General features: G+C 47.6%; 1 protein-coding gene across 1 annotated transcript; it reads left to right on the top strand.

Annotated features, from left to right (window-relative positions):
* The first annotated feature begins 7,402 nt into the window (after positions 1–7,402).
* Rpp25 (ribonuclease P and MRP subunit p25) lies at positions 7,403–8,876 on the top strand. The gene has a single exon (XM_028865093.2). The coding sequence runs from the start codon at positions 7,660–7,662 to the stop codon at positions 8,257–8,259; it is 600 nt and encodes a 199-aa protein (XP_028720926.1). The 5' UTR covers positions 7,403–7,659; the 3' UTR covers positions 8,260–8,876.
* Positions 8,877–24,127: the final 15,251 nt, after the last annotated feature.

The following is a 24,127-nucleotide window of genomic DNA, read 5'->3' as shown; positions in this document are numbered from 1 at the left end:
TAGCACTCATGGAGCCCTGAATTCTATCTCCAGCACCACATAAAACCGGGAGTGACAACACAAACCGGAAATCCTAGTATTTGGGAAGTGGAAACAGAAGGATCACACACACACACACACACACACACACACACACACACACACTAACCACACACACAGGGCCAATGAGACGGTTCAGCAGGCAAAGGGCTGGTCTCAAAAGCCTGACAACCTGAGTTTGGCCCCCAGAAGCCGCACAGAGGTAGAGAGAATGGACTGCACAGAGTTGTCCTCTAACTTCCACAAAGGCACGGCCATAACATGTGCAGACAAACAATAATAATAATAAAGTTTAACTGAAATCCCACCAAGGCCCAGGGAACGTGGCGGAAGAAAGCCGAGAGTGTAAGATCTGGAAGATGGGAAAGATGGCTGGGCAATGCTGTCTCCTAGACACAGCCTGGTTGTCACAGCTGTGTTACCTGCACGGGGTCAAACCAGTCACTATTCCCGCATGAGTGAGCAAGAGCCCCCTAGACCCCACCCGCCAGCGGAGGAGCTTTCGGCAGTTGATTGCTGCTGGGAAAGGGAGTTATTTGTCCTCTTATGTAGGGAAGAGGGGTAAGTGTGGCTGCATGTAGGCTCACAGTGGGTGGCCTCACAGTTGTGTGGATACGGGCAACTCCAGTTTGGACTTGGTGGGTTATTTTTTGTTTGTGTGTTTTGGGTTCAGTTTTTTTGTTTGGTTTGGTTTGGTTTTTCAAAATGGAGTTTCTCTGGGTAGTTTAGTGTCCGTCCTAGAGCTCGCCCTGTAGACCAGGCTGGCCTCGAACTCAGAGACCCACCTGGCTCTGCCTCCTGAGTGCTGGGATTAAAGGTGTGTGCCGCCGCCGCCGCCGCCGCCGCCGCCGCCGCCGCCGCCGCCGCCGCCGCCGCCACCACCACCACCACCACCCAGCTGGTTTCAGGTTTGTTTTTGTTTTTTGTTTTTTTGTTTTTTTGGTTTTTCGAGACAGGGTTTCTCTGTGTAGCTTTACGCCTTTCCTGGAACTCACTTGGTAGCCCAGGCTGGCCTCGAACTCACAGAGATCTGCCTGCCTCTGCCTCCCAAGTGCTGGGATTAAAGGCGTGCGCCACCAACGCCCAGCTGGTTTCAGTTTTTTGAGACAAGGTCTCACTATGCAGTTCTGACTGGTCTAGAACTCAATATGTGGACCAGGCTGATCTCAAACTCACAGAGATCCACCTGACTCTGCTTCTCAAATGCTAGGACTAAAGCTGTGCGTCACTATTTATTCTTTATGTGGATGTCAGGTGTGAGCGGTGCCTGAGGAGGCCGGATAAAGGTGTTGGATTTCCTGGAACTAGAGTTAAAATCAGTCGTGAGCCACCCAGCGCCGGTGCTGGGAACCAAACACAGCTCCTCTGGAAGAACACCAAGCACTCCTAACCACTGAGCCATCTCTCCAGCCATGGTCAACATAATGTATCACAGCAACAGAGGAAAACTCACCTACCTCTGTACCTTTCCCCTAAGATTTCTCAAACATCCTGATTCTTCTGTTTTCCATTCCTACCTTGGAGCTGGGAGGGCCAAGCTGCTCCATAGATAGGAAGCAAGGCTAGTTTGGGGCACACCTGTATAATACCAGCACTCAGGAGGGAGGGCCAGATGAACCCTGAAATTTCAAGGCTAGCCTGTTCTACATAGTGAGTTCCAGACCAGCCAGAGCTATAATATGCAGGGCTGGAGATGCAGCCCAGTTGATAGAGTTCTCCTTTAGAATACACAAAGCCCAGGTTAGATCACCAGCACCCACTAAACTTAGTGCATGCCTGTAATCTCAGCATCAGGAGGCCGAAGCAGGAGGACAGAAAGTTCAAGATCAATCTCTGCCACACAGTGAGTTAAGGAAGCCCAGCCCTCTCCTCTGCGGACTCAACTTTACACAGGTGAAGAATGGCTCTTTAATGCACCTGCCTCTGGAGTCTGGAAAGATGGCTGAAGAACCAGCAGCACCCAAACCCCTGAGGAGATGAAGGAGGCTACATGACAGCATCTGCCTCCCCTTTTGCCTCCCACAGACCTCCATTCATGTTAGGTCCCACTCTTTGGGACCAGTCCTGGCTGGTGGGTGGGTCCTGTTCTGGCTGGTGGATGGGTCCTGTCCTGGATAGCTCAGGGGAAGAAACAATGCCCAGAGGCAAGAAAAGGTGAGCCAGAGAGTGAGCGAGGACAGAGAGCTGAATCAGAGCACTGCCTCTGGGCCTGAGACTCTGTAGTCCAGGCCAAGAAGAAACCTGGACTCCAGTAGGACAGAGCCTCGTGCCCTCCCAGGCCACTTCTGCCTCTAGGGAACACTAGGGCACTGTTAAATTGATACAGCTCTGGTATCTGTAATCCTACTGAACCCCCCAGGAGAGCCCTGCAAAGTACACCACTTTTGTGTCCATGAAAATAATCTCTAAATGCCAGGAAATAAATTCAGCTCTCCTGATTCAGGGCAGTATCCTCCCACACCTTTGCTTCCATGAATTAATTCCTGCTTCCCTCCCCTCCCAAATCTGCCTCTCGGATATTACAGATCTGTTGGGATTTTGGGATATCCACAAATTCTCTATACCTTCCCTTCAGGAAGGGAGTTAATTCTCCTTAAATGTGGACTAAGATGCCTCCTATCTAATTGAACCATTAGACACTGCTCTCTCTCTCTCTCTCTCTCTCTCTCTCTCTCTCTCTCTCTCTCTCTCTCTCTCTCTGTGTGTGTGTGTGTGTGTCTCCACTCTTCTCATCTCTGATACATCAGAGGGAGGGGGCTAGTAGAGGGATGGAGGTCTATAGCCAACATACAGTAGATAGATAAGCTTAGGAGTTAATGCCGCAGCCTAGTCAGGTGAGATGCTGAGTTGGGAGGTCTACCCTTTCAAGTTGAACTTGGATTTCTGACCTTCAGAAATTGTGTGACATGATAAATGTTGATGATTTTAAGCTGTTAAATTTGGGGGCATGTTTTTTATGCAGATATCCACCACGTTTTCCTTGCCCTGAAAACCTTCTCTCCCCACAAAGCCAACCCAAATATTTATTTTTATTAAAGATTTATCTATTTTATGTGCATTGGTGTTTTGCCTGCATGTATGTCTGTCTTTGTGAGGGTGTCAGGTCCCCTGGAACTAATGTTACAGACAGTTGTAAGCTGCCGTGTGAATTCTGGAAATTGAACCTGGGTTATCTGGAAGAGCAGCCAGTGCTCTTAACCCCCTGAGCCATCTTTTAAAGCCCTATTTCTTTTAAAATAAATAAATAAATAAATATAAAAATTATCTGGGAGTGGTGGCACATGCCTTTTATCCCAGCCCTTGGGAAGCAGAGGCAGAGGCCTCTATGAGTTCCAGGTCAGCCAGGGCTACCCAGTGAGGCCCTGTGGCCAGACAAAAGAAAAAATAAATACATATTTATTTTGAGAAAAGGTCTCACTTTGTAGTCCTGGCCTGAACTCAAACTCCTCCGAATACCCTCCGGATTGATCGCTTCAATTACTAGAATGTGCCATCCATACCTCCTAAAACCCTGCTTCTGTTTTTAAACACACATGTGCAGGGTTTGGTTCTCGCCTCCAGGGGACCAAATGCAGATCATCAGGTTTGGTGGCAACCACTTTATGCACGGAGCCATTTCCTTGGCCCCTGAAATGTAAACGACTTGAGCTGCCCAGGTAGGAAAGGTATGGGTTGAGAACCAGGTGTAATCACAGTTCATGCCTGTAATTCTGGAGAGAGAGCAGAAGGGCCAGGAGTGTCAAGGCCAGTCTTGGCATATAGTTCCAAGTCTGGAATACACCAGACCTATCTCAGGCAAAAACGGGGGCTGGAGGGGTAGACCAGTTAAGGGTACTCGCTGCTCTTCTAGAGGATTTGAGTTTGATTCCCAGCATCCACATCAAGGGGCTCATACTCCTGTGACTCTAGCTCCAGAGGATCTGAAGTCTCTGGCCTCTGGGAACATGTGCACACATGTGCACATAATCCACACAAAGACACATAATTAAAAATAAAATAACTTTTTTTTTGAGACAGGGTCTTTCTAAGTAACTCTGGCTGTCCTGAAACTTGCTGTATAGATCAGGCTGGCCTTGAACTCACAGAGATCTGCCTGCCTCTGCTTCACTAAGCTAAGGGCCTCTTTTCCTTCTTCCTCCAGGAGGCAGAGGAGGGTGGGCGGCTGGCAGGGGACTTTGTAGGGCACAGGCTGGCTCAAGCTCCTGGGCTTGGCCTCCACGTTAGGTGAACTGCTCTATCTAAGGCTTTCCTCACCAGCTTTGCTTCCCCACATCTGTCTTTACAGTTTATTTGCTTTTTAAATATGGGGTCTTATGTAGCCTAGGATGGCTGCAACTTGCTATATTGAGAAGGAAGACCTTGGACCGCTGATCCTCCTGCCTCCACCTTCTTAGTGCTTGGATTACAAGCACACACCAACACCCCTAGTGTCTGTGGTGCTGGGGAATCGAACCTAGGGCCTTGTGCATGCTAGACAAGCACTCTTACCAACCAAATTACATTCCTACCCCTCCTTTTGCGATTTTTACATTTTATTTTAATCACAACTTATGAAAAGTAATAACATCCAATATGTCCCTAGAACCAGGAGCACAGCAAGCAGGCTACTATAATTAGCCTCTTTTCACAGGTGACAAACCAAGGCACAAGGGTTAAGTCAATTGTCAAAGGTCACAAGAGGCAGAAAGAGGCTAACGAAGCTTGGGCTGCTGGGTCAGTACCTCAATTATACAGGCTCCTCCAAGACTTTCCGCTTACTTAATTTCCTATTCGTATTTTGTAATCCTTTCCTTAAAGAGAGCAACAAAATCTGGATGTGGCTGCAGAGGTAACAGATGCCAGTGTGCAGATTTCTTTTAAGTATTTAAAAATACATTTACATATGCAGACGTAACCGCAGGGTTTGGCGGGCACCCAGCTTTTTCAGCATACCGTCCTGACTGCCTTTCTAACTGTGGTGTCGCATGAAGCAAAGAGAGTACCTTTATTCACCCGCTTTCCCCAAGTTGAGCCTTCTCTCCCCTCCCTCTGTGGTCTGTCCCCTTCCCGAAGGTTCCTACCCATTTCTCACGCTTTCTCTCTTGGCCTTCTTCCTATCCTGGTTTCTTCTCTCGCGCTACCCCTTCCTCTTTATCCTCACTTTTTATTCCCCCTCCTTCCAGCCTCCCGCGTTTCTCCCCTCTCTGACACCACGATTTCTTCACGGTCCAACCGGTTTCCTCAGCTCACCGCCCCTCCACCGGTTCCCGGCCTTCGGCTTCCCAGCAACGCACAGTCCGGGCATCCTTCCCCCATCCTCCCCCGCTACCACCCCTCCCCGGCCGGGAGGGAGCGCACAGCCGGCGGGCGACGGAGCGAGCTGACAGCGTAATGAATGGCTTCAGCTGTAATTAGCGACCCCGCGGCTAATCACGATGTGCATTTACATTTTAAGTGCTGCAGAGGGAGCAGGAAAGGAAGCGGCGCGCGGGCGGGCGGGGAACCCGGCCCTTTCTGCGTTTTCCCTCTACAGACTCCGGAATAAAGTGAATGGGGGAGACTGTGGCAGAGGGTAGCGGCGGTCCTGGGGGTGGGTGGCGGCGTCCTTGAGTACCAGCTTGGGAGGAGGCACAACCGCCTCCTCCTCACTGAACAAACCCGTAGCCCCCAGGTCTTCCAAACTACAGAGTCCTGCCCACATCTCCTCCAGGTTGTTTTAGTCCAGGCTGGCAGACTCCCGGGGTCACAGAGCTGGCTTCTTTTCCAACCAGCCCTTTCCTACATAGCTTCTAGTCTTCCTGGAACTTTCTCTCAGGCCAATCCGAAACCGACGACTTTGGAAGCAGGCTGCACAACCACGAAGAGCAAGCCGGTCAACAGAATTCTTTTGTGGTTTCTGATTCAGTTTCCAGCCTTGATTTCTTGCGTGGCCCACCACTGCCCGTGGCCCGCGGACACGGCCGTGGCGGTGCCTCCCGAACCTGCTCCTCCCTGTGAATGAAGCCTGCAAGAGCTGGGTCCAGGCCAGAATTCCAGTTCGGGGCACACTCCTAGGATTCGAGCAAGAGATGGGAGTCGGTCGCTGACACTTAAGGAGAAAAAGGTCCATCCAGGTGCTGCAGACACCCTCCAAAAAAGATGAGGAACCCGGAGTTCTGAGCTGCGGGGGGCCGAGAATTCTCACAGATAGCTAAGAGGAAGAGGAGGGCCATGCAGCCCTAAACCTAAACCGAAGCTGTATCCATCCAAGCACCATCGATACTTTCGGGGTCACCTGCTCCCTACAGCCTTCGGTGCTTCTTCCTTCCCCGGCTTTAACAGGTCTGTCTGGCTTCCCGCATTCTGTGGAAGCGGGCTTGGAGACTGAAGGGCATGGTCCCAGGCCTGGGTTAGAGAGGGTCACTCCTTATTACAGCATCTTCTTCCTCCCATCGGTCCTTCGCCCCTAGCCTTTTCTATTGCTCATCTCCCTTAGCAGCAGAGCCCGAGCCTCTCCTTAGGTTGTGTAGCGTTTCCAGAGGGTACCCAATACTCCCAAACCCCTCCTCCAAGGCTTCAACTCCACCCTGCCTCCCATCTCTCAAAACCTTCTCTCAGTCAAAAACAACCCTCTGGATTTCTAGCAGCCAAGGCTGACTGGCAAGAAATTCCACCTGGGATTAGAAGTGAGGATCCGCGTTAGCAGACAAGAATTCGTACAGCTCTAGTAAAGGAGTTTCAGGCATGAATGTAAGAACGAAACGCCTTGAAAGACATGGTCTCCTGTTCTCTTCCCCATCCACTTTAGGCTGGCCCAGCGCATTAGTTCCTGCATTTCAGAGGTTGTGAGGGTACCGGGAGCCTGGAGGTCTGGTCAAGAGGGCGGAGGCTAAAACCTTGGTCTCTCTAAGCAGCTACGAAAGTACCCTGCCGCGACGTAGCGGTCCCAGCCAAGGGAAGGCTCAGCGTGTAGCGGCAGCCAACGCCTCCCACACCCTGCTGACCATGCACTGGCTGTCCTTGAGGCAAGAATTCGAGGGAGAGAAGGGGGGCAGGGAGGTGTCTCTAGAGGGTTGGAGGAGCGAGGCCCCAGGAGGTGGTTTGGAAATCTCTTACCTAGGAGGGGACTAGGGATGCCCTTGAACCGGAACCCTCCCCCTTCCCCCACGCAAGGCTCGGGGACCAGGCTTGGATAGGCGTTTGCACCTCAAGCATAGTTTTTATTTAGGTTGCTCCTGTGTGAGGGCTGGTTCAGAGAGGACTGATGGTGACTTTGGAGAACTTCGCCTCCCAAATCACCCCTGGCGCTATGCCCCCAGCCGCTGAGCACCAGCGCTTGATCCCGAGGGCTGGCGGGGCTGCGACTCGGACAAGTCACGCAGAGTTGGGGCGGGGCTTGGGCGAAGGGGCCGGGCCTCTCCGACTCGCAGGCGGAGCTTCTGCTAAAGGCGCGGAGCACAAGGCGCCGAGGGCGCAGAGTAAGAGCAGCACCACCCGGTAGAAGTCGGGGCTGAAGACCGCGTGTTCCTAGCCCACCCTCAGCTCCCACTCGGTGCGGCATCCCAACCCCTGCCGGCCGTCGCTCGGCGCGACCCGCGGCCATGCAGCCCCGGGCTTAAGGCGGCCCCATGGCAAAACCTGCGATCCCAGCAACGACGGCGCATGGAGAACTTCCGTAAGGTGCGCTCGGAGGAGGCGCCGGCGGGGGACGGTGATGAGGGTGGCAGCCTAAGCTCTGGCCCTTTCGCAGATCTCGCGCCCGGTGCTGTACACATGCGGGTCAAAGAGGGCAGCAAGATCCGCAACCTGCTGGCCTTCGCCACCGCCAGCATGGCGCAGCCAGCCACGCGCGCCATCGTCTTCAGCGGCTGCGGCCGGGCCACCACCAAAACCGTCACGTGCGCCGAGATCCTCAAGCGCCGCCTGGCGGGCTTACACCAGGTCACGCGGCTGCGCTACCGGAGCGTGCGCGAGGTGTGGCAGAGCCTCCCGCCTGGGCCCACGCGGGGTCAGACGCCTGAGGATCCGGCCGCCAGTCTCAGTGTACTTAAGAACGTACCGAGCCTGGCCATCCTACTTTCAAAGGACGCACTGGATCCACTACAACTTGGCTACCAGCCTCCGAACCTCAATCCTGGTCCTTCATCCCCTCCTACCGTGTCGACGTCCAAGAGGAGCCTGGGGGAATCTGCTGCTGGAGAAAGCACAGCTAAGCGGTCTCAGCCTGAGCCAGGGGCTGAGAATGAGGACCCGACTGCCTGAGAACTCCCGGCTCTGAGCCCCCTAGACCGGCTGGATCTTATATCCTCAACACTCCTACATCCACGCGCACCTTTCATACCTGGGTTTCAAGGGGCCCATGTTCCTGGAAGATTGACAGCACAGATCCCAAGGCGACTTGAAAGGAAGCTCAGGAAATGGCAAGAGGATCCCCTGAAGTCCAAAGAAACTTTGTGGGACGTGTTGCCAGAAGCCACAGAACTCCACTTCCACCTTTTGTAGGCCATACTGGGATTTTTTGTTTTTTCTTTTTTGAAGCATGGCGGATAGTGAGACTCTTGAGACTTCTTGGGGACCCAGACTTTAAAAGCGCCCAGTAATGCATGAAGAATGACCGTTGAGGATCTTGAAATCATCCTTGCTGATGACTGAGGGCAGGGAGCTGTGAAGCAGATTCCTTGAGGATGGCCAAGTTGAAAATATCGGGACCCTATTCTGCCTACCCACCCCCTGGCAATTCTCCTCTTTAGCACTTCCTCCTCTTAGCATCCCCCCTTTTGCATGGCAGTGGAGAGGGGACCCAGGACAGAACTTCCCATGCCTCCTCCCCTGAGTCCTACTGCTGGAGTCCGACTTCCAATAAAACCAACGTGAAAATGGCCCCGTCCCCAGTATTATTTTTTTTCTTTACCCACCCGCCTGTGCAGAAACCACTTTGGCATGCCTGCCTTCAGCCTTATTAGCCTTTGGAGTCTTCAAGGTCAGACACAGGGCAGCGTCAAAATGTGGCAAGAGGGACCTGCGGTGGCGCGGGTGGGGGTCTGTGTCCCTGTTGCATCCCCACAAAGGGAAAGGAAGCAGCGTTGCTGCTTTTCTGGGAGGGGAAGGAGGGAGAGAGAGCATTGATGAGCTGGAGGAGGCAGCCTGCCAAGGCTGGCAGACCATGCTAAGGTTCTAACCTTGCACCCTCCTTCCGGTAGACTTCCTTACCCAGAAGGCGGGCACAAAGCCCCATGAGTAGGTGCTCCCCTTCACTGCCCTCTCCCTGCAAAAGGACAGCACACCCTTGGGAGAGGGGGAGGAGAGAGGCAGCACAAATCCACTGCTGGAAATTACTATTCAGCAGAGAAGCCTGGGCTGTGAATCACTGCAGGCTCCCTGATAAGCGGCTGCCTCCAGCCCTGCACAGCTGTGTGTTGAGAGATAACGGCCTCAGATGCCTCTCTGCCCAAGTCCAAGCGGGTGGGGGTGGGAGTGGGAGGATGCTGTGTGCAGCATGCAGCTCCGGCTCTTCGGAGCAGATGCCACCCCATGGAACTCAGCCCCGCTGGAAAGGAGATGGGAAAGAATACATTTGTAAGTCACTTTGCTTGCAGAACCTTGAAATAAATCCTACTGGTGAGGAGGTTGGCTTCTGCTGCTGATGGAGGGGCTCCTCGGGGAGGCCTCTGCTCTCTCTCCTTCCAATATCTCTGCTGGTGCTTTGGATCACCAAGTCCTGTCATCCAGGCTGTCAATCATTGCCCTCCACCCTCCCCCTGACTTACTCATTCTTTAGAGAATGCCTTGCTATGTAGTACAGGCTGGCCAGGAACCGATCCTCCTGCCCCAGCCTCTCAAGTGCTAGGATTACAGGTGTGCATCTTGTCCCGCTCAATTTCTTGCTCTTGAGGAATCTCCAGGAAGAGCCGAGGGATTTAGATGTGTTTGTTGGCCCCTCTCGGAGATGGAGCAAGAGACATGGAAAGAATGAAAACGGGGCTGGGGATATAACTCAGTTGGTAGAGTATTTGCCTAGGGTGTATAAAGTCTCATTTTCGGCTCTCAGCACCACATAAACTTGCCATGGTGGCAAATGCCTCTAATACCAGAACTCTAGAGGTGGAGGCAGGAGTAACAAAAGTTCAAGATCGGCTGGGCGGTGGTGGCGCACGCCTTTAATCCCAGCTCAGGAGGCAGAGGCAGGTGGTTCTCTATGAGTTCAAGGCCAGCCTGGGCTACAGAGTGAGTTCCAGGAAAGGCACCAAAACTACACAGAGAAACCCTGTCTCGAAAAACCAAAAAAAAAAAGTTCAAGATCATCCTTGGCTACACATAGTGTTTGAGGCCAGCCTGGACAAAGTATCTCAGAAAACAATAAATTATCCAGGAAACAGAGGTACCTTGGACTACTAGGCTTCCAAAGCTGAAGAAAAAGATAAGATTTAGAAGTCTATGAGAGACTTGTCTAGATGACTACCCTGATTCCAGGACTATGCAAGAAGAACCTGCGAGGCTTGTCAGGAAGGTAAGCCTATGGTGGGTCTTTGGATGGGACAGCTGAGTCTCCTCCTTCCAGCCTAGAATCACATCCTGGGATGGGGAAGAAGGATGCGCTTCCTCTGTCTTCAAAGTTAACCTACTCTCTCGAGAGAAAGCAAAGCATGGACAGCTTTCTTTTCTGCATCTCCACCCAATCCCGGCATGTTTGATGTCCAAGCTTTTCATGGATTGCTAACTCATCAGTGGACCCACATCCATGAGCACCCCACCTCTGCCTTACTGATCCTCTGGCCCTGCTATCCCTTGGGCAGTTTCCAAAGGAAGGGCACATGTCTCTGTACCTCCTCCCTCCCCATCACAGAGGCTGAAGTGGGAGCTTGAGAAGTCTTGGCTTAAGGAGAGGGCATAGATGGAACACCTCAAGGGTTAGTGTGTCCTATTCAGGAAGGGACTGGCTATGAAGTGAGAGAGAGAGGAAGTCTCTCTCGTGAGACCTCCATCTTTCCAGTATTGGCCTGTTTTGTAAACTTGCCCTGGTAGATGGGAACAAGCATCTTGTCTTAGGGGGTTTTTTATTGCAGTGAAAAGACACCATGACCATGGCAACTTTTCTTGTTTGTTTGTTTTTTTGAGACAGGGTTTCTCTGTGTAGCTTTGGAGCCTGTCCTGGAACTCGCTCTATTTAGACCAGGCTGGCCTTGAACTCACAGAGAATCACCTGCCTCTGCCTCCCGGTGCTGGAATTAAAGGCATGTGCCAGCACCACCCAGCTTCCATGGCAACTTTAATAAAGAAAACATTTAATTAGGGTGGCTCAGAGGTTCTGTCCATTATCATCATGATGGGGAGCATGGCAATGTACAGGCCGATGTGGTCCTGGAGCGCAGAGTGCTACATCTTGCGGGCAACAGGAAGTCAACTGACTGTCACATTGAGAGAAGCTTGAACAAAAGAGACCTCAAAGCCCACCCCCACAGTGACACACTTCCTCCAACAAGGCCACACCTCCCAATAGTGCCACTCCCTTTTGGGGCCTTTTTTTTTTTTTTTCCCCAAACCACCACACATCTACTCACCCATGTCTAGCTTGGAGAACCAATTAGTCTGTTGGGTTTACTTACAGAACATGGGTGGAGGGTTGTTTACAGGAATGTGGGTGAGCCCAAGCAGCCACACCACTTAAGACTCACCCCAGCATGAATGACAACTTCTCCACAGGGGTCCCCCTCCAGTTAACCCCATCCATTCTATACACTGAAGCACCTGCTGAGACCATGAGACCACATGCAACTGGGAGCAGAACTGCATGCCCTGGAAAAGAGATGCAGGAGGGAAGGCATGGCATCTGAAGGGAAGGATCTGGTAACGATTCCCAAGCCTCCCTCGATGAGGGAGTGTCAACAAGCACAGTCTGAAGGCTCACTACTATCTGCTTCTGATGATGGTGGTAAGGTAGTCAGTCATGCCTGGAGGACAGAGTTTTTCCCAGCTGGGTGCTTGCCTCCATCCCTGTGACAGGCAGGTCACAAAAGCAAAATCCATCTGGGAACCTCAAAGTCTGTAATACGTGGTCAGATGTGCGGTGGACTTCCAAGTAGCTTTTCTTCACTCAACTCACTTTTGTTGTTTTGCTGTATCCACTTCCAGCTAGCAGCTAGAATCACAGAATAATCTGACATAGCTTCATCTCCCCCGGCCCCCCAAGAAACCCCAAACACAGCAAGAACAACAAACCAATCTATTGCAGTGAAAGAGAAGTAACTTATGACCAATCTTGTTTATGCATGCCTGTAATGCCTGCTCTCGGGAGACAGAGGAAGGGGTTTGGGGACTTCAAGGCTAACTTAAGCTCACAGTGAATATGAAGTCAACCTGGGCGATATGGTACGACCTTGACTCAGAAAAAAGGAGGAGGGTAAAGAAAAATATAATATGTATATGTACAAGCCGGTAACAACAAAACCTACTATGCTGGCCAGGTGGTAGTGGCACATGCCTTGAAATTCAGCATTTGGAAGGCAGAGGCAGATGGATCTCTGTGAGTTCGAGGACAGCCTCATCTACAAAGTAAGTTCCAGGACAACCAGGGCTGTTACACTGAGAAACCCTGTCTTGAAGAGGGAAAAAAACAACAACGAAACAAACAAAAACAAACAAATCTGTGTTGTAGACTAGCAAAAAAAAAATTAAGATATTTTTGAAAATAAAAAAGTGAGTTATAATGGAAGAGAATTTGGGAATTCTGAGAAGGGGTGTTTGAATCTCCTGGAGGTGTTAATGGAGTTGACTGTGCAAGGGTCAGGAGGAAGTCAGATGGAATAGCGAGTTAAGCAGAGCACAGATAGGTATGACTGGCAGGGTGTAGAGAAGTAGGTGGGCCTGGAGTAGTAGCTGGCAGTCGAGTCCCGGGGAAGTTGAGATGGGGACAGAGGCAGGACACTAGAGGCCAGGGACTTCCCCAGACCCTTCTCAGTCTGGCTAGTATTTGGAAATATCCCTCTGCTATTTGTTAGGTAGGAAGTGGGTTAAAAAGAGCAATCAGAGCTTGAAAGCTTCAGGGAGGTAGGAGCTGAGGCTCTGGTCACGGGAATGGAGACAGAGTATATCTTAGAACTATCAAGCTAAGCAGTCACTATCATTCCAGCCAGGAAAAAGAAGGCCTTCTGAACATTTGTCCTGGCCTGGCCAGGTCCTGGTTTGGCCTTTCTGGGATTCCAGGAGTGACACCTTTCAAGGACCAAATAGTGAGGGGGCAAGGGGTGTGGTTGCATAAGCTGAAAGGAGCTGCCACACATGGGCATACTTGCCAATCTGCCAAGGTGTATTCACTGTCTAGCTAGAGATGTGCCAGACACACTCACCTTCAACCTTTGCCCATTTCCTAACCTTATCACTTGGCCCAGTTTTTGTCATTGTTCTAACCAACAGGGAAAATCTAATCTCCTTATTCCACCAAGATGTTAGAACACATGCAGTTATCAGAGAGGGCTAATTGAAGAAAGTGAGGCTAGGAGGCAGAGCTCCAGGGCTTGGGGGTGTCAGTGGTTCAATGTGCTCACTGCTCTAGCAGAGGACCCACAAGACAGATGATAAGGTCTGTTAACTCCAGCTCCAGGGGATCTGATGCCCTCTGCTGGACCCTACAGACAACTGCATCCACATACATGTAGCCCCCTCCGCCATCACCACATACATATCATTTAAAAGTTTTCTTTAAACTGGGCAATGCTGGTACATGTCTTTAATCCCAGCACTTGGGAGGCAGAGGCAGTCAGATCTATGTGAGTTAGATGTCAACAAAAAAGTTTTCTTTAAAAAAAAAAATAGGGCTGAGGGCTGGAAAGATGGCTCAGAGGTTAAGAGCACTGGCTGCTCTTCCAGAGGTCCTGAGTTCAATTCCCAACCCCCCTCAGGGTGGCTCACAACCACCTATAATGAGATCTTGTGCCCTCTTCTGGCCTGCAGGGATACATGAAGGCAGAGCACTGTATACATAATAAATAAATAAATAAATAAATAAACAAACAAACAAATAAATCTAAGAAAATAGGGCTGAAGAGATGGCTCAGCATTTAAGAACATGTACTGTCCTTACAGAGGACCTAGGTTCCTTTTCTAGCACCCACATGGCAACTCACAACTGTCCTTAACTCCAGTTCCAGGGGTTCCAACACCATCTTCCGGCCTCCATGGGTACCAGGCATACATATGACATTCACATGGTGTAATTACATGCAGGCAAAACACTCACATACATAAAATAATCTGCAATGAGGAAATCCAGAGAATCATCAGATCATACTTCAAAAACCTGTACTCCACAAAAATGGAAAACCAGGAAGAAATGGACAATTTTCTGGATAAATACCACATACCAAAATTAAATCAAGACCAGATAAACCATTTAAATAGACCAATAACCCCTAAAGAAATAGAAACAGTCATCAAAAGTCTCCCAACCAAAAAAAGCCCAGGACCAGATGGTTTCAGTGCAGAATTCTACCAGACTTTCAAAGAAGAACTAATACCAATCCTCTTCAAAGTGTTCCACACAATAGAAATAGAAGGAACACTACCAAACTCTTTTTATGAGGCTACAATTACCCTGATACCCAAACCACACAAAGATGCAACAAAGAAAGAGAACTACAGACCAGTCTCCCTCATGAACATTGATGCAAAAATACTCAACAAAATATTGGCAAACCGAATCCAAGAATACATCAAAACAATCATCCATCACGACCAAGTAGGATTCATCCCAGGGATGCAAGGATGGTTCAACATACGGAAATCAGTCAATGTAATACACCATATAAACAAACTGAAAGAAAAAAACCACATGATCATCTCCTTAGATGCTGAAAAAGCCTTTGACAAAATCCAACACCCCTTCATGATAAAGGTCTTAGAAAGATTAGGAATACAAGGAACATTTCTAAACATAATAAAAGCAATTTATAGCAAGCCAACAGCAAACATCAAATTAAATGGAGAGAAACTCAAAGCGATACCACTAAATTCAGGAACAAGACAAGGCTGTCCACTCTCCCCATATTTATTCAATATAGTACTAGAAGTACTAGCTAGAGCAATAAGACAACAAAAGGAGATCAAAGGGATACAAATTGGAAAGGAAGAAGTCAAACTTTCACTATTTGCAGATGATATGATAGTATACATAAGTGACCCCAAAATCTCTACCAGGGAACTCCTACAGCTGATAAACTCCTTCAGTAAAGTGGCAGGATACAAGATCAACTCAAAAAAATCAGTAGCCCTCCTATACACAAATGATAAAAGGGCTGAGAAAGAAGTCAGAGAAACATCACCCTTTACAATAGCCACAAATAATATAAAATACCTTGGGATAGCACTAACTAAACAAGTGAAAGACCTTTTTGATAAGAACTTTAAATCTCTAAAGAAAGAAATTGAAGAAGATATCAGAAAATGGAAGGATCTCCCATGCTCATGGATAGGTAGGATTAACATAGTAAAAATGGCAATCTTACCAAAAGCAATCTACAGATTCAATGCAATCCCCATCAAAATCCCAACACAATTCTTCACAGACTTGGAAAGAAAAATACTCAACTTTATATGGAAAAACAAAAGACCCAGGATAGCTAAAAGAATCCTATACGATAAAGCAACCCTTGGAGGCATCACCATCCCGGACCTCAAACTCTACTATAGAGCTATAGTAATAAAAACAGCTTGGTACTGGTATAAAAACCGACATACGGACCAATGGAATCGAATTGAAGACCCTGACATTAATCCATGCACATATGAGCACCTGGTTTTTGACAAAGGAGCCAAAACTATACAATGGAACAAAGAAAGTATCTTCAACAAATGGTGCTGGCATAACTGGATGTCAATATGTAAAAGATTACAAATAGATCCATATCTGTCACCATGCACAAAACTCAAGTCCAAGTGGATCAAAGACCTAAACATAAATCCAGTTACACTAAACTTAATAGAAAAGAAAATAGGAAGCACTCTTAAACGCATTGGCACCGGAGACCATTTCCTAAATAAAACACCGACAGCACAGACCCTGAGCACAACCATTAATAAATGGGACCTCTCGAAACTGAGAAGCTTTTGCAGGGCAAAAGACACAGTCAATAAGACAAAAAGACAGCCAACAGATTGGGAAAAGATCTTCACCAACCCCACATCTGACAGAGGATTGATCTCCACAATATATAAAGAACTCAAGAAACTAGACATCAAAGCACTGAACAGTCCAATTAAAAAATGGGCTAAAGAGCTAAACAGAGAATTCACAAAACAAGAACTACAAATGGCTGAAACACATTTAAAGAAATGCTCAACATCCTTAATCATCAGAGAAATGCAAATCAAAACGACTCTGAGATACCACCTTACACCTGTTAGAATGGCTACAATCAAAAACACCAATGACAACCAATGTTGGAGAGGATGTGGAGCAAAGGGAACACTCCTCCACTGTTGGTGGGAATGTAAACTTGTACAACCACTGTGGAAATCAGTATGGCGGTTTCTCAGAAAATTAGGAATCGAACTACCTCAAGACCCAGCCATCCCACTCTTGGGCATATACCCAAGGAATGCTGATTCATACGATAAAGATACATGCTCAGCTATGTTCATAGCAGCACTATTTGTAATAGCCAGAACCTGTAAACAACCTAGATGCCCATCAACGGAAGAATGGATGAAAAAAATGTGGTACACATACACAATGGAGTACTACTCAGCAGAGAAAAACAATGAAAGCATGAAATTTGCAGGCAAATGGATGGAACTAGAAAAAATCATCCTGAGTGAGGTAACCCAAACCCAGAAAGACAGTTATGGTATGTACTCACTCATTGGTGGATTCTAGAGATAAAATAAAGAACAATCAGACCACAACCCATAGAACCATAGAGGCTATATATATAGCATGGAGGTCCCTAGGACGACTGTGGCATATAATAAATTTCAGTTTTACTCAATTATTGGAAAAAAATAGCCAAATGAATGGAAACACATGAACTATGAACCAAAGGCTGAGGGGCTACCAGCTGGATCAGGCCCTCTGAATAGGTGAGAGAGTTGATTGGCTTGATCAGTTTGGGAGGCATCTAGGCAGTGGGACCAAGGCCTGTGCTCATTGCATGAGTTGGCTGTTTGAAACCTGGAACTTATGCAGGGACACTTGGCTTAGTCTGGGAGGAAGGGACTGGATCTCCCTGGACTGAGTCTACCAAGTTGATCACAGTCCTCGGGGGAGGACTTGTCCTGGAGGAGGTGGGAATGGAGGGTGGGCTGGGGGTAAGGGGAGGGCATGGGAGGGGGGAGAATAGGGGAACCCATGGGTGATATGTAGAACTGAATGGTATTGTAAAATAAAAAATATATATCAAAAAAAAAAAAAAAGAAGAAATCTGCCCAGTGGTGGTGGTGCACACCTGTAACCCCAGTTCTTGGGAGACAGAGGCGGCAGATCTCTGAATTCAAAGCCAGCCTGGTCTACAGAGTGAGTTCTAGGACAGCTAGGGTTACACAGAGAAACCCTGTCTTGAAAAACAAACGAACAAAATCTATTAAAATACAATTAAAATTTTAAATAAAATACAGAGTTGGGGAGGAGGGAGGAAATAAAATTCATCACGGAATTGATACTCTTAGAACACAGCTGTAAGCTATGCCCTGTGTGATCTATATCAGTGTGATCTTTTGGCTAGCCTGCCAGTCACCCTGCTAAAAGCATATGCCTATGACTGAACAAATCCCGTTTGCTTGCGCCCTGTCCAGTGCCTGGCACTTAAGAAGCCATTAGCGCATTGTTAAGTGAATGAAGAGGGACTTGTTGAGCCAGGTTTTTCAACTGCTTTCCTGTCACATTAAAGTCCATAACTGGGGCTGGAGAGGGTTAGGAGTATGTGTTGTTACTCTAGAGCACCTGAGTCCACTTCCCAGCATCCATGCAGGCCAGCTCATATCTGCCTGTTACTCCAGCTACAGGGTATCCACAACCTTCTCTGTCCTCTGGAGGCACCTGCACACAAGCAGCATATACCCACAGCCACGCCCAATCATCATCATCATCAAAAGTATTTTTAGCTGGGTGGTGGCGGCAGCGCACACCTTTAGTCCCAGCACTCAAGAGGCAGAGGCAGGCGGATCTCTGTGAGTTCAAGACCAGCGTAGGCTACAGAGTGAGTTCCAGGACAGGCTCCAAAGTTACACAGAGAAACCCTGACTTGAAAATCCCCCCACAATTTTTTTTTTAAAGTCCATAACTGCCCAGCCCCATAGACAGTGGCAGATCTGCCCCTAACTCTACCACAGCTGTCTTGGCTCATCTGGGCCCTTGTGTCCTCCTGCCCTGCCCAAGTAGGGTCACCATGGAAAATAGATTATTACAGGTGTGTGGTTAGACTTGTATCCCTCCAAAATATGGGTTTGGGGGGGTGTTTGTTTTAGATTTATTTTGCTGTGGGATGGTCTTTTGGTATGTTGTGAATATATGTTGCTTTCATTGGTTAATAAATAAAGCTGCTTTGGCCCATGGTAAGACAGGATAAGAGCCAGGCAGGAAATCCAAGCAGAGAGACAGGGAGAAGAAGGGCAGAGTCAGGCACAGATGCCATCTAGCCGCCCAGGGAACAAACGCCACCTAACTCATGGAGGTCAGAAGAGGGTGTTGAATTCCCTGGAACTGGAATTATAGATAGTTGTGAACGACCATGTGAGTGCTGGGAATTGAACCCAGGTTCTCCAGCAAGAGCATCAAATGCTCTTAACCACTGAACAATCTCTCCAGCTCCCAAAAGACATGGTAAATGCCTAATCCATGGTAACTGTGACTAAGACCTAATCTGGAAATTTATTCTTTTCATGTTAAGGGCCTTCAAGATGGCTCATTGGGTAAAGATACTTGCTGCCAACCCTCACTACCTGAGTTTAATCCCTGATAGCCAAATGGTAGAAGGAGGAGTTGGGGATTGAGCTCAGTGGTAGAATACTTGCCTAGCAAGCGCAAGGCCCTGGGTTCGGTCCTCAGCTCCGGGGTGGGGTGGGGTGGGGTGGGACAAAATAACAAATGGTAGAAGGAGAAAACCACCCTCCTTCAAATAAATAAATGCAATACATTTTTAAAGATGTGAATTAAGAAACTGTGCTGGAGCTGGGTCTGGAATCTCAGCAACTCCAGAAATTGAGGCAGGCCATCACAAGGTTAAGATTAGCCTGTGCTACAGTGAGTTCAAGGCCAGTCAAGACAATTTAGCGGGAACTTGTGCTGTGGAATGTCTTTCTGTATGCTGTGAATATGTGTTGCTCTGATTGGTTGATAAATAAAGCTACATTGGCCTATGGCAGGGCAGGATGGAGCCAGGTGGGAAAATCCAAGAGAGACAGGAGAGAAGAAAGGAGGGTGAGGAGGAGATGCTGCTAGCTGCCGCCAGGAGAAGCAAGATGTAAAAGTACCGGTAAGCCACAAGTCACATGGCAAAGTATAGATTTATAGAAATGGGTTGACTTAAGACATAAGAGCTAGGTAGCAAGAAGCCTGCCATGGCCATCGTTTAAAAATAATATAAGCCTCTGTGTGTTTATTTGGGTATAGGAAAACTTCCAACTACAAACTTGTCTCAAAATAAAGGCAAAAAGAAGGCTGTAGATACAGCTCAGTGGTAGAACACTGACCTGTCTGGGCTTAGTGCCAAGTAGAGACAGACAGACAGAGCACTGGCCTGCAGGTGTTGCTCAGTAGTGGAGTTCTTGCCTAGAATGTACAAGACCTTAGGTCCTGTGACTCATGTTTGAATGCTTTGCTCCCAGTTAGGTGAACTGTTTGGAAGGATTAAGAGGCGTGGCCTTTGTTAGAGGAGGTGTGTCACTAGGCATGGGCTTTGAGATTTCAAAAGCCCATGCCATTTTCCAGTCTCTCTGGCCTGGCATTGTGGATCAGATGTAAGTTCTCATGCTTGAGTGCCATGCCTGACTGTTGATATGCTAACTTCTGAAAACAGTAAGCAAGCCCCAAGTAAATGCTTTCTTCTATAGGTTGCTTTAACCATTGTGTCTCTTCACAGCAATAGAAAGGTTACTGAGACAAGCCCTATCCACAGCACTGCAATTACTTAATTATTAAAAATAAAATCGCCATGCAGTGGTGGCAAATGACTTTAATCCCTGCACTCAGGAGGTGAAGCAAGTGGATCTCTGTGACTTTGAGACCAGCCTGGTCTACAAAGCAAGTTACAGGACAGCCAAGGCTGTTACACAGAGAAACCCTGTCTCAAAAAAAAAAAAAAAAATCATACTAAAACAGGGCAAGTCCTTAATCTAAAGTATGGTCCTGGGGCTGGAGAGAGAGCTTGGCAGTTAAGAGTGTGTACTGCTCTTGCAAAAGACCCAAGTTCAGTTCACAACTGCTTGTAACTCCAGCTCTAGGGGGATCTAATACCCCAGACCTCCGAGGGCGCCAACACTCAGACACACAAACACCTACTCAGATGCACATAATTAAAAATAATAAAATCTTGCCGGGCAGTGGTGGCGCATGCCTTTAATCCCAGCACTTGGGAGGCAGAGGCAGGCGGATCTCTGTGAGTTCGAGGCCAGCCTGGTCTCCAAAGCGAGTTCCAAGAAAGGTGCAAAGCTACACAGAGAAACCCTGTCTCAAAAAACCAAAATAAATAAATAAATAAATAAATAAACAAAATCTTTAAACTATGGTCCTATACATAAGAGAAGACATATACAAACAGATACAAAGAGGGAAAAAGAAAATCATATAAACATGGGTGCAGGAATTAAAGTGAGTTATATAACAAGCCAAGATATTCAGAGGATTGCCAGCAAATAACAGAAGCTGGAAAAGACATGGGGAAGATTCTTCCCTAGGGATTTAGAGTACATAGACATGTGGTGATTTCAGTTTATTGTAGATCAGTCAGGCTTGCCTCAAACTCAGAGACCCCTTTCCCCTGCCTCTGCCTCCCAAGTGCTGCGATTAAAGGCGTCTTCCACTGCATCCAGCTTCTTTTGAGTTTTAAACTACCAGTCTAGGATACTTTGTTACTGAAGCTGTAAGCAATGAATAGAGTATGTTTGCTTACAGCCTCTCATGAAAAATAGGGAGAAAGAACAAGGAGTATTTGTCAAGGCACCTGTTATTAAAATGTCCAGCTCTACATGGAGGATTTATTCTCTGGGTTGTGTTAGCAAGTATTCCTGGTGTTGTGTTAATCGGAGGCATCAGAGAAATCTAGCCCATGATTTGAGGCAAGTTACTTCTCTGGGCCTCAGCCTTCTTAGCTGCAAAATAAATCACAGATCACCAAAGGAAGAAAGAATAGGGTGACAATGGTTATCTTGGCTCTTGGGGGAAAAAAAGGCCTGAGGACTGGCAAGATGGCTCCTGGTGGAAAGGTTTTTGCAACCAAGCGTAATGACCAGAGTTCAGTCCCTAGGACCTAGTGGTATACAGGGAAAACTACCTCAATCTGTGCTCTGACCTCCACCCACACCACAGCATGTACATGCTACTCCCTCACAAAGTAAATATAATCTAAAAAACTGAGACAGTGTTTTGCAATGTAGCCCTGGGTATCCTGGAACTTGATATATAGAGCAAGCTGGCCTTGAATTCACATAGCTCTTCCTGCCTCTGCCTCCCAACTGCTGGAATTAAAGGTGTATCCATCTCATCATTCTCAGCCTAATTTAAAAAAACAATAAATAGAGAAATATCATCTGTGGCACTGCTTAAAAATGCAAGTGGCCTGGATTGAATCCAAACGATGAGGATTTGCTTCCCTTAGGAGCAGGGCTGTGGTACAGCTTAGTGGTGGAATACTTGCCTAGATGAGAGGTCCTGGGTTTGATCCCCACTACTGAAAAAGTAAAAAGTAAATCTACCAAAAAAGACCTGGGAATATAAATTTTAACAAAAGTCTCAGTTGATGTTGAGGATTAACTGAGGCTCATTATTCCCTGAATAATAGAAGTTGTGTTCACACTGGCAAGAGAGACAACTTTGAATCACCTTTCAACGGAGCTTGGTAGTTCACATTTGAAATATAAGCATTTGCTGTGTGGGCATGAGAATGTGAGTTCAGGTCCCCCTGGAAGCCAGAGGCATCAGATCCCCAGGAACTGGAATTACATACAGCATGGGTGCTGGGAAACTGAACCTAGGTCTTCTACAAGAGCAGTGCATGCCCTTAAACACGGAGCTATCTCTCCAGCACTGAGTTTTTCTTTTAAAGATAAAATATGCCATCGGGCATTGGTAGTACACGCCTTTAATCCCAGCACTTGGGAGGCAGAGCCAGGTGGATCTCTGTGAGTTCGAGGCCAGCCTGGGCTACAAAGTGAGTTCCAGTAAATGCTCAAAGCTACACAGAGAAACCCTGTCTCAAAAAAAGGGGGGGGGGCGAAGAGATGGCTCAGTGGTTAAGAGCACTGACTGCTCTTCCAGAGATCCTGAGTTCAATTCCCAGCAACCATAAGGATTTTTTAAAAAGCCATAGCAGCAGAAAGGACATCAGAGGTTGTTTACAGCGGGTGAGGATCACACACACACACACACACACACACACACACACACACACACACACACACAATTTTTTAAACTCCCCAATTTATAACAATATATTTTTAAATCCCTTTTCTTCACTTCCAGTTTTTGTTTGTTTGTTTGTTTTTTCTTTTTTTCAGTCTTTTAGAGGTAGGTTTGGGCCTTTTGGGTTTGTTTGTTTTTTTTATTTTTCGATACAAGGTTTCTCTGTGTAGTCCTGGTTATCCTGGAGCTTATGCTGTAGACCAGGCGGACCTCAAACTCAAAGATTCACTCATATCTGCCTGGCAAGTGCCGAAATTAAAGGCGTGTGCCACCACTGCCCGGCGGTTTGGGGCTTTTATTTTGTTCACTGTTCTGGGATTGGATCTAGGGCTTCATACCTGCTAGGCAAGCAGCCTTGTCATTGAAGACACCGCCAGCCCTCAGTCTGATTTGATACACACTTCCATAGAGAAACTCATTGTTGCAGAACCGCTCTGAGCTGCCCTCTACAGGTCATTCTGGGAGAGACAGGCTCTGAACTCTTGGAGAACCGGAAGACAGATGAAAACCTTAACGGGGAGGCTGAAGAACTCCAAGCACCAAGCTAGGTGCTCCAGGTCTTGTTTCTGAGCGGAAGCTGAGGGAGTAGGACCTGGCTCAGAGGGCACATCACTACAAAGACCTGGCTTTCACGTCAATGTATGTTTCTGTAGACTTATATGGATAGAGCAACCTTCAAACCAGGGCAGCTGTTTTGGTAAACAGTCAGTCCCACAAAAAAATTAAACACTTACTAAACGGCTCTTGTGACATTTTAGATATATGTTCAGAAGAACTGAAAATGTGTGTCCACACACACACACAAAAATGTGTAAATGACTGTTTCTATGTGTGCTGGTAGGAATATCCAGAGCAATGTTAAGTGATAGCAATAATATATTCTTGTCTTGCCTCTGGCTTTCAAGCTAAAACCTCTCAGGATCTGTAACCATGAAAATTATGCTGACTTAAACAATTGAAATAAATCAGAACATATTAAAAGTATGAGTATTCAAAGTACCCTATTCATAATAGCCCCACAGTAGAAATAACCTAACTGTCCATTAGATGATGAATGGATTGGGTCAGAGAGATGAGTCAGTGGAAAAGGTGATTGCTTCCAAGTCTAATGACCTGAGTTTGATCCTATCCCCCCTCCCCAGGGGCTGACTGATGAAAGTTGTCCTCTGATCTCTGTGTATGCCATGGCACCCCACTCCCAATAAATAAATGTAACTTAAAATTTTTTTTCAAGTCAGGTGGTGGTGACACATGCCTTTAGTCTCAGCACTCAGGAGGAAGAGGCAGTCAGATCTCTGAGTTCGAAGTCAGCCTGGTCTACATAGCAAGTTCCAGGACAGCTAGGGCTACACAGAGAAATCCTGTCTGGAAAAACCAAAAAAATAAAATGCAAAAAATTCCAGCTAGTATGTTGTTGCAATGAAATAGAAATTTGCCAGGGGGAGGAATGAGAACAGATTGATATTATATTATGGGCTAAATAGTGTTCCTCCAAAATTCCTGTGTAGAATCCTAACCCTTAGTACC

The sequence above is a fragment of the Peromyscus leucopus genome, chromosome 7 (genome assembly GCF_004664715.2).
Source record: "Peromyscus leucopus breed LL Stock chromosome 7, UCI_PerLeu_2.1, whole genome shotgun sequence".
Classification (NCBI taxonomy): domain Eukaryota; kingdom Metazoa; phylum Chordata; class Mammalia; order Rodentia; family Cricetidae; genus Peromyscus; species Peromyscus leucopus.
Note: the sequence above shows the minus strand (reverse complement) of the source record. Positions and strands in the feature narration are given on the sequence as shown.